The sequence below is a fragment of the Pyrus communis genome, chromosome 9, assembly GCF_963583255.1.
Source record: "Pyrus communis chromosome 9, drPyrComm1.1, whole genome shotgun sequence".
In the NCBI taxonomy this organism is placed as follows: Eukaryota; Viridiplantae; Streptophyta; class Magnoliopsida; order Rosales; family Rosaceae; genus Pyrus; species Pyrus communis.
The window spans coordinates 2,061,303-2,076,607 of record NC_084811.1 but is presented as its reverse complement, the minus strand read 5'-3'; the positions used below and the strand labels follow the sequence as shown (position 1 = coordinate 2,076,607).

The 15,305-nt window shown below is 38.3% G+C and overlaps 2 protein-coding genes across 4 annotated transcripts; both read right to left on the bottom strand.

Moving 5' to 3' along the window:
• Window positions 1-1,078: 1,078 nt before the first annotated feature.
• On the bottom strand, window positions 1,079-5,590 carry LOC137745730 (uncharacterized). The gene is made up of 3 exons (XM_068485732.1): window positions 5,480-5,590; window positions 3,920-4,073; window positions 1,079-3,832 (listed from the first exon to the last, which is right to left on the bottom strand). Exon 3 carries the CDS (start codon window positions 3,714-3,716, stop codon window positions 1,209-1,211), a length of 2,508 nt encoding a protein of 835 aa, XP_068341833.1. The 5' UTR covers window positions 3,717-3,832; window positions 3,920-4,073; window positions 5,480-5,590; the 3' UTR covers window positions 1,079-1,208.
• A 4,474-nt stretch (window positions 5,591-10,064) lies between these two features.
• Window positions 10,065-15,103, bottom strand: LOC137745316 (bifunctional 3-dehydroquinate dehydratase/shikimate dehydrogenase, chloroplastic-like). 3 transcript variants are annotated; one of them, XM_068485256.1, is made up of 12 exons: window positions 14,948-15,103; window positions 14,640-14,840; window positions 13,933-14,165; window positions 12,583-12,688; window positions 12,276-12,494; window positions 11,835-12,181; window positions 11,701-11,764; window positions 11,448-11,556; window positions 11,198-11,341; window positions 10,831-10,979; window positions 10,520-10,682; window positions 10,065-10,396 (listed from the first exon to the last, which is right to left on the bottom strand). In XM_068485256.1, exons 2-12 carry the CDS (start codon window positions 14,658-14,660, stop codon window positions 10,353-10,355), a joined length of 1,599 nt encoding a protein of 532 aa, XP_068341357.1. In that variant the 5' UTR covers window positions 14,661-14,840; window positions 14,948-15,103; the 3' UTR covers window positions 10,065-10,352. The 3 variants fall into 3 exon arrangements, with proteins under 3 accessions (XP_068341357.1, XP_068341356.1, XP_068341358.1); XM_068485255.1 differs by having other exon boundaries at window positions 14,640-15,103; XM_068485257.1 differs by lacking the exons at window positions 14,640-14,840; window positions 14,948-15,103 and adding an exon at window positions 14,471-14,606.
• Window positions 15,104-15,305: the final 202 nt, after the last annotated feature.

The following is a 15,305-nucleotide window of genomic DNA, read 5'->3' as shown; positions in this document are numbered from 1 at the left end:
CGAGAAATAATTAAACTTGTGTGCAAACACGCGGATTATCTATCCATCCTAACTCATTGATCCGACCAAATTTAAACATACACTACAATAAACTTGTCCAACAATTTCCAAACCAACCACAAACAATCAAATATGAACCGGGGTAGAAGAATCTAATCAAATCCGCGACGACCGCGACAACGAGAAGAATGTTTGTTGCGGCTGAGTTGGTGTGGGGGGCTTTGACATCTGTTTAATTTAATTTTTTTTTAAACACAAAATAATAAAAATTAACAGCGTTAAGTCTGAATTAAGTTGGAGAACATACGTTGAAAAAATAATAGAAATTATTAACATGACGGGGCATTTGGATTCTCACTTTGTGTGCGACAATCTCGAGTTTGATTCCCGACATCTGTTACCAATATTTTTATTTTATGTTTTATTTCGTATATGTTGGTAATCACATTGGAAGTAAACAAAAATACCCATATTTTAGCGAGGCGAATAGTCATTCGATGTAAGTAACATGTCATTAGTTTAGACCTCTCTTGCACGAGAGACTCAAGAATTGCGAGATTCCGCCACAATGGCGTCCCAATGACAGAACATGCATACAATGCGACACATGAAGCTGATCCACAATGCAAGACCACAATGCAAGACGAGCAAAGATAAATAAGTTTGAAGTTCATTCCATTTTTCAAATGCAGCAAATCCTCAAGAGTTAACCGATACATCAATGGTAAACAAAAGGACGCGACAATTTACCACATGCTAAATTTAATCCAAAAGGATCCTAACGGCTTGCAAGCCGGATATCGATCTATCCGGTATGAAGAAAAGCGGGAACTTGGTGAGAGAATCTACTTCACTCAGGCTGCTATATGTCGATCATGCCATTCTTCGATCTGTAGATCCTTGGGGCCCTGAATAACTATTTGGATCCGTCAACATTCAGTCGTGTCTTCCTGTAGGCACGGTTCGAGCAACGCTACGTGCAGTTGAAAATTTGGCTTCAACATAAACCTCTTAACTTCAGCATAAGTCCTCGGCATCCCATCCTTATCACGATACAGTGCCCAGAGTCGATCAAGCTTGAAAATTGGCCTCGGACTTTTGACAATCAAAGTCGTAGAACTGAGCTTGGATACAATAGGGGCAACAGGGCTTTTAACGGAACTGACAGAAGGATGATCCTTCAAGCTCGAATGCATCCTGTCATCTGTCTAAATATAAGTAGAGTTGAGTTTAGTTGGAGTGAAGCTGGCATGGCTTGCATCATTGGCGGAATCTGGGCAGGTCTCAGTAACATTTGGTCTGGGACTTTTCTTGCTTAAATCCCTGGGTGATCTTCTAAGGCTAAAAGACTTACTATCGGAATCTTTTTTCTGATGTTTCTTTGGTGTGTTGATACTCTCATCGGCCTTCTGCGGAGTAGAACTTCCCCTAGATTGAGTTCGGTTACTCAGGTTTATGCCATTGTCTTCAGTAACACCTTGAGTTGCTTCTAGCTTAACAGAATTTGCAACCTTGCCATTCGACATTTGTGGAGATCTACGTGTTGAAGTCGCTCTTTCTGAATAGTTCTTCTCCTGTTTCTCAGCTGTGCACACTCTCCCAGAACTCATTAAAGGTTTGGCTTTACTTTCAGTTAAGTCACAGGACGAACCATTAGCTTCAGTATTTATGGTTCTGTTGTCCGCCTTCGAATCAATGAAATCATCAAAACTGGTGGGCAAAGCAGCAGGATCAAACTCAAAGGATTCTTCTGGAACACCCTCTCTTTCAGTACCTGTCATCTTGAAAGAGGGAATTCGATGAGAAAATCTATATAGCTCATTCGGTGGTACTTGAAACAAGACAACCCCATGCTGCTCAATTCTCTGAAATAGACTAACAAATCCTTTTACTTTGCCCAGATAAGCTACTGCAACGCCATGATTTTCGACAAAATCCGACAAGACTTCCACAAATTCACTTTTGTAGGGTGCATGCTTTTCAGGCTCAGAACTCCACCCAATATCCCAATTCTGGTAGAGGGCCCAGGTTTCTCCCTTCTTAGGATATATGAAAAAAGAGCTTCTGCCACCGCCTTTTATGCAGTGCATCTGATGAGAAAAAATAAGATGATCTGTAACTTCTTCAGTGGCACCAAGCGTGTACTTGCCACAAGCAACAGGCAACTCCTTGTCACACCAAGCAATCTCACGTTGGTCATCTGGACTGGGCTCCAGCCAGGTGAATCTCAGCTTAAATCCAGGGGAGAATACTTTCTTGATACGAGCATAGAATCTTGGCATTCCATCTAGTGGATCGTAAAGAGCCCACGTTTGATTAGCACTAAACATATTCTCCAACGTTTCCACATCAAGCATGAACTTATTGAATTCAGGATCAGGAACCACAACGCCCTCTGGTATGGGTGTGACATTTGAATTTGGTCTAGAACCATCAACAGCCTTGGACTTCTTGTCAACGTTATCTGGCATAGCTGCTTCCTTCACCCTTTGCTCAAATTCACCAGTTTTGCTTCTTTTGTTGGGCAAACATTCTTCTAGAGGGGGAGTCACTTTTTGTTTTGCCTCTTTCTTATGTCCACCCGCAGCAGCAGCAGTAGCACAATCGGGTTGACTATTATTTTCAGATACAGCACCATCCGCAGCTGCATTCTTCCTCTCCATTTCAGTAGCACGGGAAAATTGACAATCCGTCGACCTTTTGGGCGGACTCACAAAACCATCATCATCATTTATATTTTCATTGTAAGAAAGATTTTGTTTGATCCTCAAAGATCTCCTATGGCGATGGCCTTCATTGAGTTCGGAAGGTTTACAACTTTCAGTGGATTCCCTTCCTCTTTTTTTGTTCATATTTTCTGAAGTTTTTGAATCTTTGGACTTCACAGGACCAGACTTGGACATTTTAACATCAGCATCAACTCCCACCCTTGATGCCGGATTTGATGCTGCCTTTCCATAATGAAATCGTGTGAAGGATGGTTTTCCAGTGCCAACATTACCTTGTGGGGCTGCATTTGAAGTACCCTGACTTGTAGGTTCTTTTCGATTTGGAAATTGATTCCCGACAGATTCTGGATGAGCACCCTCAGATTGTATACCCAAATCTTGAGCAATAAAGGCTTTTCTGCATTTTTGACAACGGAGCAATCGATTTGCAAAGTCCTTGAAGTATTGGCATTTTATCTTACAAAAAGGACAACATGTCCAGAATGTGTCTGGTGGGGACTCTGACTGAGAAGTATCGTTTTGTTTCCTGACAAATGTGTTTCCATTCGACGGATGAGCTGATGGTACTGAAGAACCAGTTTTCACTTGAGCTCTACACTTCATGTCATACACAGATCGCTTTGCTTGGTCTGTTAGCACCCTGTTTGCTTCCCCGATCAACTTAAAAGCAGCCTCCGCACCAGCAAACTTATTCTTATCAGGATGAAGTAACAACGCCAGCTTCCTGTATTGTTTCTTTATGGTTACATCATCATCACATTTTTGAATCTGAAGAATTCCATACCAGTCCATTTCAAATCCACCGATTTTGTTCTCCGATGAACAGTGAACTTCACAGACTGTAAGTAATTTCTCAATGTTCTCAAGCCCAGGGCAGAGTCGTTGTGCCTTTTGTGCCATCTTCCTTGCTCCTGTAAAATCATGGTTTTGCATCTTTACTTCACAAAGTTGCATTGCCTTGTACGCTTCCTCTTTGTTACACTCCATGAGTGATTTAGATTTAAAATTCACCTAAAGTTCTTTCACATACAGGATATACACCAAGACAAAGCAAATCAAATCGACCCTGCCTGCCCACTCTCTACTCATCCAAAATCTTGACCCTGTATACAAGTGAAGCAACTTAAGTCGAGCATGCACCCGCCAGGTACATATTTATCTAATTAACATGATAAAATAATTTCACTTACCATTCAGTAAGTATAATCAAAATGATGATGAGAAGATATCCTGTAAAGTATGAGAATCAACAACCTGGCTTTTCATGACCAAAAGGTTCAGGACAGTCCCAATGACATGAAACTACCACCCAAAGCACAGAAGCTTGATTAGGAGATCTCAAACCTGCAGACCCAATCCATATTTAAAGAATCAGAAACAATTAGCATATACATTGTACATATGTATAGGGGTGTTTTTAACTTTTTATATAATAAACAAACTTTTATTGAAGTCAAAACAATTACAATCCATGAGGACAAGGTATCAATTAAATACAACCAAGAAAACACAATAAAGCTCTAACATACGTAAAACAAATACCATCATCCGAGATGAATATTAAAATCAGCAAATATAGAATTGAGAAAAAATGGAACTTCCCCAGAATTTCAAAGAAACAAAAGCCTAAAGTGAAGCCCAAAAGCTTACTTTTTTGTCCCATAAAACATCTAGCCCTCCCTTCTAAAATCTTCATATATCTTCTTCTTCCTTTCCCACCACACTCCCCATTATACAGCCAACACCCCACAACTTTACACTACCTTAGCCTTCCTCCCATCCTAAAATCATTGTGCCCTTCACCAAAAAGATCCAAGAAAACCAACCGAAACAACCCTAAGCATAACGCAATACAGACAATGAAGAAACAACTGGTCCACAGTCCCAACACATGAAACACCATTTGAGAGAAACACAAACGTTAGGTCTTCTCATTTTACTCAAGTTACAAGTGCTTAGCCTGTTAAAATCACAGAAAATGGTTGAACCAAAGAAAATATCCCCCAACTAATTCCATCTCCTTCTATCGACACGAGGGTTGCAAAATAAAGGTTCCCAATAACGATTACAAGAAGGCTACAGAAGCCATTCTAGCTGTGGGAACATTATGATACATGGAAAATTTGTATGCATATGCGATGTGTGTGCGCTATGCTACACGAAAATTCACATTAATGTAATCCCTTTCAAAAGTATCCGTATCCGATGTATCCAAGTAGTCCTTTGAATCAAACGCTCAAAACTCAAAAATAAAACTTGAAAAGAAAAAAAAAACCAAACCCAACCCAACCACATTACCCAAAAGACCAAATTAATTAAAAAAATCACAGAAACTTCAGCATACTTAAAAAAAGAAAAAGACTTGAGCAATCAACTTTCTTACTCTTTGCACTAAGTTTGTCAGCTACCAAACACACCCCCACAAACAATCCTATTTCCACAGTGCACAATAAAATCAACCAAAATCTAAACATATACTTGAATTACAAAAATCCAAAAATGATTAACCCCCAAACAAAACAAAAATTACAAATCTAAGTAAATGCATGATCGGAGAACCAGAGCTGGAGAACCAAACAGCCAAAATTAACCTCAGAAAATAAGAATTCGAACAAAGCAAGGAGCTGGAATAAAATTACCCAGGATCGGAAGGGGCAAATTGTAATTATGTAAAATTTTCAAAAACCTAGAAATGTTGCTGACCAGAGTTAGCTCACAGAGAGAGAGAGAGAGAGAGAGAGAGCGCTTACTGGTGAATGTATTTTTCGGCTTCTAGAGAGAGAGAGAGAGCGGGAAGCGAAAGTAAGCGAAATATTTGAAGGCAGAGCGCACAGAGAGACAGAGAGAGAGAGAGAGAGAGAAGGGGTGTACAGGTGATATGGGGAAGATGGAGTCTCTGGGTTTTAGGTGAAATTCCAATTTTGGGTTTTACTTCTCCGGATATTTTTATTTTTTATTCTCGGGATGATTGTGTTTTTTGGGAATTTCACTGTACTGTGTCAAACTCTCAATGACATTGGCTTCCATTATTTGAATTTGAATTTTTCAGGAATTGTCTAGAGACTCTGGTCTTTGGGGTGGTCTTGATCTCCAATAAGGACCTTTGGATTGGATGAGTTTGCTGTGTTAGGGTTTTTATGCATTGACTAGCATTAGGATGATCACATATCTAGTTAAAATGGTGCGGTGTTAGCCTCAGATGTTCAATGCATTAGAGATATTTTCTTAAAAAACTAAATCATCGTTGAGAGTTTTGAAATTACCGATTAAATGCATAACTTCAAAATTATTGATCTTCAATGCATCATAGATATTTTCTTGAAAAATTGAATGGTCATTGAGAGTTCTGAAATTGTCGATTTTAATGCATGATTTTGAAATTATCGATTTTCAATACGTCAGAGATATTTTATTGAAAAACTAAAACGTTGTTAAGAATTCTGAAATTATCGATTTCGTGAATGAATATGAAATTCTCAATTCAATGAATAACATTTGACTCTATTGTGTGACATATGGCACCATCTGCTCCGTTGATGAATGATATTCTTTTCAATAATGTCGATAGGAGTTGTTTCGAGCAAACTCTTATCGCATTCATAATGAAAATATTAGTTGTTACTAGAATCCTCGATTTGGTTATGGATAAATATATTAAACAATCTTCAATTTGATTAATTTGCTAAAAAGATTTTTTATTATTATTACTAGAGATATTATACACTAATCTGCACTAAAAAATTGATGAGAGTTTGAACTTGGAACACAGTGTTTAAGAGATTTTTCAGTTTTCACGTACTTATCCTTCTTGTAGTCAACTTTCACTGGTTCCCTTCCTCTTTTAATATTGTTCATGTTTCCTGAAGTTTTTGAACCCTTGGACTTCACAGGACCAGACTTGGACATCTTAACATCAGCAGCAACTCCCACCTTTGGTGCCGGATTTGAGGCTGCCTTTCCGTTATTAAATCGTGCGGAGGATGGTTTTCCAGTGCCACCATTACTTTGTGGGGCTGCATTTGAAGTACCCTGACTTTTAGGTTCTTTTTGATTTGGAAGTTGATATTCCAGGCAGATTCTGGATGAGCACCCTGAGATTGAATACCCAAATCTTGAGCAACAAAGGCTCTTCTGCATTTTTGACAACGCAACAATCGATTTGCAAAGTCTTTGAAGTATTGGTATTTTGTCTTACAAGAAGGACAACGTGTCCAGAATGTGTCTGGTGGGAACCGTGACTGAGGAGTATTGTTTTGTTTCCTGACAAATAAGTTTCCATTTGTCGGTTGAGCTGATGGTGAAGAACCAGTTTTCACTTGAGCTCTACGCTTCAAGTCATACGTAGAGCGCTTTGCTTGGTCTGCCATCACGCTTACTGCTTCCCCGATCAACTTAAAAGCCGCCTCCGCACCAGCAAACTTATTCTTATCAAGATGAAGTAACAAGGCCAGCTTCCCGTATTGTTTCTTGATGCTTACGTTACATCATCAGCGTCCGAATTTTGAATCTGAAGAATTCTATACCATTCCATTTCAAATCCACCTATTTTGTTCTCCGTTGAACGGTGAACTTCACAGACTGTAAGTAATTTCTCAATGCTCACAAGCCCAGGGAAGAGTCGTTGTGCCTTTTGAGCCATCTTCCTTGCTCCTGTGAAATCATTGTTTTGGCATTTTTACTTCGGATAGTTGCAGTGCCTTAAACGCTTCCTCTTTGTTGCACTCCATGACTGATTTAGAATCAAAACAAATACAATCTATGAGGACAAAAACCACCATAAGCCGAGATTAGTAGTAAAAGCAGCAAATATAATATTAATGGAGAAAAATGGAAACTCCCCAGATTTTCAAAGAAACAGAAGCCTAAAGTGAACCCCAAAAGCATAATTTTTGTCCCATAAAGCATCCAAGCCTCCCTTCTAAAATCTTCTTAATTTACCATCCCAAAATCACTGTGCCTTTCACAAAAAAAAGAGCTCACAAAACCAACGGAAACAACCCTAAGCACAACGAAATACAGACAATGAAGAAACAACTGGTCTTTGGGAGAAAGACAAACGTTAGGTCTTCTCCTTTCACTCGAGTTACAAGTGTTTAGCCTTTTAAAATCACAGAAAATGGCTGGAGCAAAGAAATGTCCCTATATTCCTCCTATCGACACTAGAGGTTGCTAGGGTTTCCGCTGAGAGAGAGAGAGAGCTTACTGGTGATTGTAGACTGCTAGGGTTTCCGCTGAGAGAGAGGAAGCGAATGTGAGAGGACCATTTGGAGGCAGAGCGTGTTAGAGTGAGTAGACTTCATATGGTAGAGTGAGTAGACTTCATATTGTACAATGACATGTGGTGTTTCTTCTCGTGTTTCAAAACTTTTAAGCACATTAAAAGTTTTCTCGTAATGTAAAGAGGAAGATTCCCACACTAGTATCTTCATATAATCCTCCACATGAAGAGAATTTCTATCACATATTCTAACACAGCGGAGAGAGAGGGTGTGTACTGGTGAGGTGGGGGGTCAATGGGGAAGAGTCTTGAGTTTTCCATGAAATTCCATTTTTGGGTTTCATTCTCCTTAAGTAAATGAATAGTTATAAATATAAAATATTTACGTTAATAGAAAATACGTGGACAAGGTGATGCTCTCAAGAGGTGGAAGCGGTATTCATCCTTTTTTATAAATACGTACATTCATCTATGATGCACATATTTGAAGTTGTGTAATACTAAGAAGACCAACTATTTAAATTAAATTTTGTAAATCATATAATGTGGTAGTTTATATGGGCTCATTTATGTATTTTTTGCAGGTAGCATTTTAAATTCTTTTTTATGATGCACTTGCATTTTTAATAACAATTGGTTCCAAAAACACTTTCATCAATAATGCTTTAAGTCGTTTTAAAAGTGGTTCCATACAAACCTAGCTTATATATACATGTTTTCTATTTCCTTTGCAACACTACCATAAAAAATGTTTGATGCTTTTTTATTTTCTTCCATAAAATCATGAAAAGTGTGTGCTTTGACTCAAATTTCTTGCCTACCAAAGTCATGCAGATTGCAATAAGAGTTATCTCTTTTGCATTTTTGTGCCTATATATATGAAGCTAATAGACTTTGTGCTTATTTACTGTCTCTCTTTTTGCATTTCATTGCTCTTAGAAAGGTTTGTGCTTTTTTCCCTTTTCCTTTTTCTATTTTCTCCTTTTAATTTGTTTGTCTTGCTCATTTTTTTGCTTAATTCCTTTAAATATTTTTTTTCTTTCTTCTTTTGCATTGTTTAATTAACAATATATTATAATTGTGAGAACTGTGAGTTCATAGCTAACATCACGGAACACTTCACCAACCACAATGGACTCAAGCATGTCAATGTGGAAAATTATAGGTCTATATTGGAACAACTTTTTAATTTCAAGGATGGGATAGTAGCATATGCCTATGTCTCACACAAAAAAGAACAGGAAAAGTTGTGCGGCGGTAATTTGTACTACATGGAATATGAGCACAAAGGTAGCACTTGTGCTCCTTCTTGTCAGATTCATACATATTATAGCAGTTATTGAAGAACTTTCCTCCTTTTTTGTGTGAGACAAGGGCATTTGCTACTATCCCATCTTTAAAATTAAAAAGTTGTTTGCATACGTAGCACATGTATTTTTCTACGCTTTAGTCCGTAGTGCTTAGTTAAGTCTTCCTGGATGGTAGCTATGAGGTCACATTTTTTGCAATTAAAATATATTTATAATTCAACATTGCAAAAGTTCAAAAAATTAAAAGAAAGTAAGCAAGACAAACAAATTGAAAAGAAAAAATAGAAAGAAAAAAAAATGTAAAAGAGCATAAACCATTTAACCAACGCAATGAAATGAAAAAACAAAATATGCAAACAGCAATAAGCACTGAGTCTATTACGTTATAAAGTCAACCTAAGATTAAGCATTTTGGTGGGAAAAATTGGTAGTGACTAAATCCAAATGCAAAAGAGCTAGATGACTCTTATTGCAATATGCATGATTTTGGGAAGTAAGAAATATGGTTTCCGTTGCATTGCATGAACAAATTATGAATTTGTATTTTTTGCAATTAAAATACATTTATAATTTGTTCATGCAGTGAAACAGAGAGCATATTTCTTGCCTTCCAAATTCATGCAGATTGCAATACAAGTCATCTAGCTCTTTTGCATTTGGATGTAGTCATATACCAATTTTCCCCACCAAAATGGTTGGCTTTATATGTATCTACCTAATAGACTTGGTGCTTATTGTTTCTCCATATTTTCTTTTTGCATTTCATTGTGCTAGTGACATTGAAATCTCAAACAGAAGAGACCAGAATGGACTTCAAACATTCTCTAGAAGTTTTAGGGGTTTCGCTACAGAAAAAATCCTTTCTTGTCGAAGGACACTTGTCGCCAAATATTTACAGTCTGGCGTAGACACGACAAGTTTCGAACTTCATGTTCACAGAATTACTTGACATCCCATAGGCGAGATAATTGAAACTTTTATTGGTACAACAGGATAAGTGAATGGCTACTTGCCAAAAAGTCCAAATCGAAATGAATTAACCACAGCTGCAAAAGTTCAGGATTGATAGGGAACGAGAGACTTGAGACACGTTCCTCATGTATTTCTTGCCAACACATCCCTGATCAGATGCTTTGGTGCTGCATTAGTGAACAATGATAGAAAAGGAGCATGATAAGATAACGGTTGAAAGGGCGGGTAATATGCAGGAAGATTTTACGGAGAAAGTTACAAAATTTTTAAGCCTTTCATGTTGAACTTACCAGGTGAACCAGAAAACTTTTCAACCTGTACAAATGCTTGATTGAGGAACATTTCTGTCCCGAAAGCAACGGCTGCTCCACACTCTTGTGCTTCTTGTAAGAGTCTTGTCCATGTAGGTGTATAAATGGCATCAAACACTAAAGAATAGTTCTTCAAAGCGTTCTGTCAAAAGGAGCAAAGATATGTCAAACAATAAAGAGATTTGTGCTACAATCTTAATCATAATGTGCCGCTAAATAATGGCCACACAAATCCAAGAAAGCATAATCTTTTTATCAAATTGATCACTTCACATGTTATCCGGACAAACCTTGGATAACGGTGTTTGATCAATTCTTGGTTCCATTCCAACGGATGTGGCGTTTGCAAGAACCATTCCATCCTCTGGATGGAAAGTTTCCAATTCCGCGAGAGTAATAGCTTCTCCTCCAACTTTATTTGCAAGTGCCTTGGCTTTGTCTAGCATTCAGAAGCGAAAAAAAAAAAAAAAAGAATTCGCGAAGAGATAGGACGGTCAATTCAAGCTGACAAGGAGAGAATGAATTTAATTAACCTTTACAACATGTTTCGGTTTGCATTTTTTCTTAATTTCCATCATTTTAAACATTTAACTCATTACGGATTAAGAGTTTAAGACCAATCACTTGGCTGTCAGAGTAAAAGCAGAAGATTCTTACCATACGTGCGATTGGCAACTACCACTCTTGCTCCCTTTTGTTTTCCGCCATATGCAAGTGCTGTTCCAGCAGCACCAGCTCCCATGACCACGAATAATTTACCGGCTAACGGGGAACCAGATCCATTACTTGAACCATTCAACGCTGCACAGAAAGTTATAGCGGTTGTTCAACACTAAAATAGCTCGGTCCATATTTTTTTAAATGGTTAGTACATGAATATTCTATAGCTTGTGAAATGCAAAGCAACCTCGCAGTCCTTCCTCAATTGCCGCAATTGCTCCTAGATAGTCAACATTGTAGCCTTTTAATTTCCCATCAGCCGGGTTCCTGATCATGCAATTAATAGCTCCTATTTCCTGTAAAATGATTTTACTGAGAAAAATACAACTGCTAGAAGGCTCAACGATCTTGCCTAGAGAAATTTAATGTCAAAATATTGAAAGGAGTCGGGATGGGAGGCTATGACAAAATGTCCGAAAGATATGAAGGAAATAAGGTACCTTGGCATGTGGATCGATTTCATCGCAGCATTTCAATCCTGCCTCCTTGTGAGGAATTGTATAACTGTTACGTACAAAAGTTATTTCCAGAATCAAAATTATGCTATTCTGAAGCTTCTGAGATCAGATTTTACCTGTATCCAGCGAAATCCGGTGAGTTGTAGGTATCAATAAAATTTGCAACGTTATCAACCAACAAAGGCAGATAAATTCCATTGAAATTGATAGATTTGAATGCTGCATTGTAAAGATGAGGGCAATTGCTGTGACGAATAGGATTTCCTATCACACCATGTACTTTGGTATCGGCTCCTATAAGTCTGAAATTGTATAAGTCCAATAGATCTCTTACGGTGGGCTGGCCAGGGGCTGATACTACTCCAGCCTCTATCGTACCAAATGTGAGGAATGCACCATACTTTGCACTAAGAACGCGTGAGATCAAACCCTTCTCGCCCATAACAAGTGCTATCATTGGGACCTAGAGTATCAGTTGAAATGTGATTCACACACTGCAGAAGCTGCCGTATAATGAGATTAACTCAAAATCAGATCAACGCGCTTGAGTCACTTACTTGAGAATGCACTAATACTTGAAATACACGTGCAGAGTCGGTGATGTCTAAGGCAGTTGTTGCGATCTTAACTATGTCAGCTCCCGTAGCTTGTATCCTTGCAACAAGATCACCTATTTCCTCAGAGGACGGAGTTTTCTCATAGTTGTGTGACGAAACGATGATTTTGACCTTTTCCGGCTTCTTCCCTTGAATGGAATTGTAGAACTCATCGGCCACCTTCAAAACAGAAAAACTCTAGTCAGTAAAATCTGAAGAAGATAAAAGCTTTCTATAGAAACTTTTCAACGATACATGAGATTCGTACCTTAAGTTCAACATCGATAAAATCCGCTCCCAATTCCATGGCTACACGCAGTGCATCTTGTCGCTGTTTGTCGTCGCCCTTATACTGTCCACCTTCCCATGATGGCCTACGAGGTAGATGATGCGTAAGAAATGTTGCAAGACTACACTTAACAGAAACACTACACTGCCAAACTGAATTCGATAAATACGAAAACATATAAATAGCAACTAAAACAACATAAACAAAGCAATCAATCAAACTGCTCGTAGCCCTTAATCTAACGCGTTTGTTCAGCACCGAAAAACTCATTACTTGAGACTCTCGGCAGACATTATTCGATCCCATACGCAGAAAAGGCAATGCATTCGTTATCAAATTCTTAAAATCCGAAACTGTGACTAACTAGTAATGTGAACAGATTGTATCAAACTAAATGGACTATTTTGGATTGGACTAGTTTCAGGAACTAAAAATTGACTTGATAAGGACTAAGTAGTATAAGAGTAATAAAACATTTAATGCAGTATCGGAGTAAAGAACTTAATTATTTTTGAGATTCAAATACTTTTTAGCCATTTTTTTCTTTCCACCTTTTCTTTTCTCTTTCTTTTCCTTTCCACTGTCTCTCCTCCCTTTATCTACCTTTTCTTTTCTGTTTCTTTTCCCTTCCACTGTCTCTCCTCCTTTTATCTACCTTTCCTTTTCACTCTCTCTCTCCTCCCTCGATATTGCGTCTTTCATCACCATTTTCTTTTCTTTTCCTTTCTTTTTTTTATGGTGAACTTCTTTTCCTTTTCGTTATGATTCCCCTAAACTATTGCTGCCACTTCAAATCCCAAGGCAAGTTAAAATTGTGTAAAAGGCTTCGTCCTCTCAGAACCCATCGCCGTAGACTTCGCCATCACTCTTTCTATTTCTCGTGCCTTCTCTGATTTTTTTTTTTTAAATCTCGAAATTTTTTGGGAAAAAAGAAGAATTTTTCTACTGGATTGTTGTTGTTATTGTTTTGCTTTTTTTATTTCAAATTTTGGGAGTTGAAGTATGAGATTTAGGCGGTTGGTGGGGTTGGGTTTCAGATCTGGGCATGGGTGGTCAGACGGAGTTGCAAAGAAGTACGCTTGCAGACGACGCAGCATGCAAACGACGCAGGTTTGCAGACGGGATTAGTAATCTCATGCGTTTCGGGGGGGGGGGGGGGGGGGGGCCCCGCTAAGACTACTTAGCAAAGGACTTATTTGACACGAATCCGACTTAGTCTCATTAAAATTAGTCCTTTTTCGCACAAAACAAGGACTAGTAATCCCAGCTAGTGAAGACTAGTGGGGGCAAACAAGCCTGCCCTATGTGATAAACATATTCAACAATTACCTGTAAGTGACAAGGGTGGGCAAAGGACTTTGGTTAATCAACGCGCCGAGATCTTGTCTTGGATTGAAGTTCTTCAAGAAATCCACCCGAATTTCAACGAGATCAGCGCCAACTTCCTTTGCCTTCCCCATTTGGACCAGCATCTGACCAACTGATTCCGCCATCACCGGCGCACATATCAGTGTCGAATTTCTTCGACTTCCATCCATGATATGAAGATCCGAAGCAGCCAACTGAAATCTCACCAAACAAATCAAACAAAAATGAGTATACAATTCAAGGCAGGAAAGTAAAATCAAGCTGAAACACCTACTTATTAAATTTCTTCCCCTGAATTTTCTTCAAAAACAGGGGAGAAGAACAAAATGGCATCAGATTTTTCATACATTTGAAGCAAAAATGAACTGAATTTTTTGGTTAGCAATGAAACCAAATAAGAAGTTAAAAACCCACTAAACCCAATACCCCAAATCTTCTGTTTCATTTTCCCTTTCCCTCCATTTTCTCAGCAACCAAACAAAAGGGTCGGATTATTTACCAGTTCGGTCCCCAGAAAACCAAGAATCAAACAAGTAGCATTCAAATCCGAAAAATACTAATCACAATCCTCACTGCCCTCTTAACAACAAAACAGAACACGGAGAGGGAGAGAGAGGGAGATAAAACAGAGTAGAGAGAGAACTTGGGTGCAGAAAGAGTAAGATTACCGGAAGGGTGTCGAGCGTCATTGTCGGTCGATTGCGTGAAGCTTGGAGGTTCAAAGCTGGCGACCAATGTCAGCAAAATAAACTCCTTTTCTATACAGACTAGCGAGAGAAAAAGAGATGAGAGAGAGAAAGTGAGGTTGGTGGTTGGGGTTAGGTGGAAATATATAGAAACAGGACAGAACAACGCTATATTTTCCGATCCTGCAAAGTAAAAAAATGGAGGATTTTCAATCTGTAAATGGCAGTTAATTAATCTTCTATCAGCTTTTGCATTTGTGTTAAAGAATTTTTTACCGACACAAACTAACTTTTGAAAGTTTGGAATCGGTAGTTCATCGACAGATGGGCAGAGGAGCAAAGCAGCAACCGCGAAGGTAGTAGGTAGACGAAGCAAGTTGGAATTATCAAGCTGGCCTTCTTACTTGTCCGTCTGGGGATGGACCCTATTTGGATTTTTGCGCACTTCTGATAAGTCTTCAGATGTCTGGATTTTCTTTTAATTTTTTTTACTTTATATTTATCAATTCGATCTTGACTTGTTCACTTTTTTTATTAAGTCTACAAATTATTTCGATTTAAAGATTATTTAATTATTCATATGAATCAACAAATTGACAATTAATTATTAAAATATTATTTGTTAGCATAATTATAATCATCGATTTG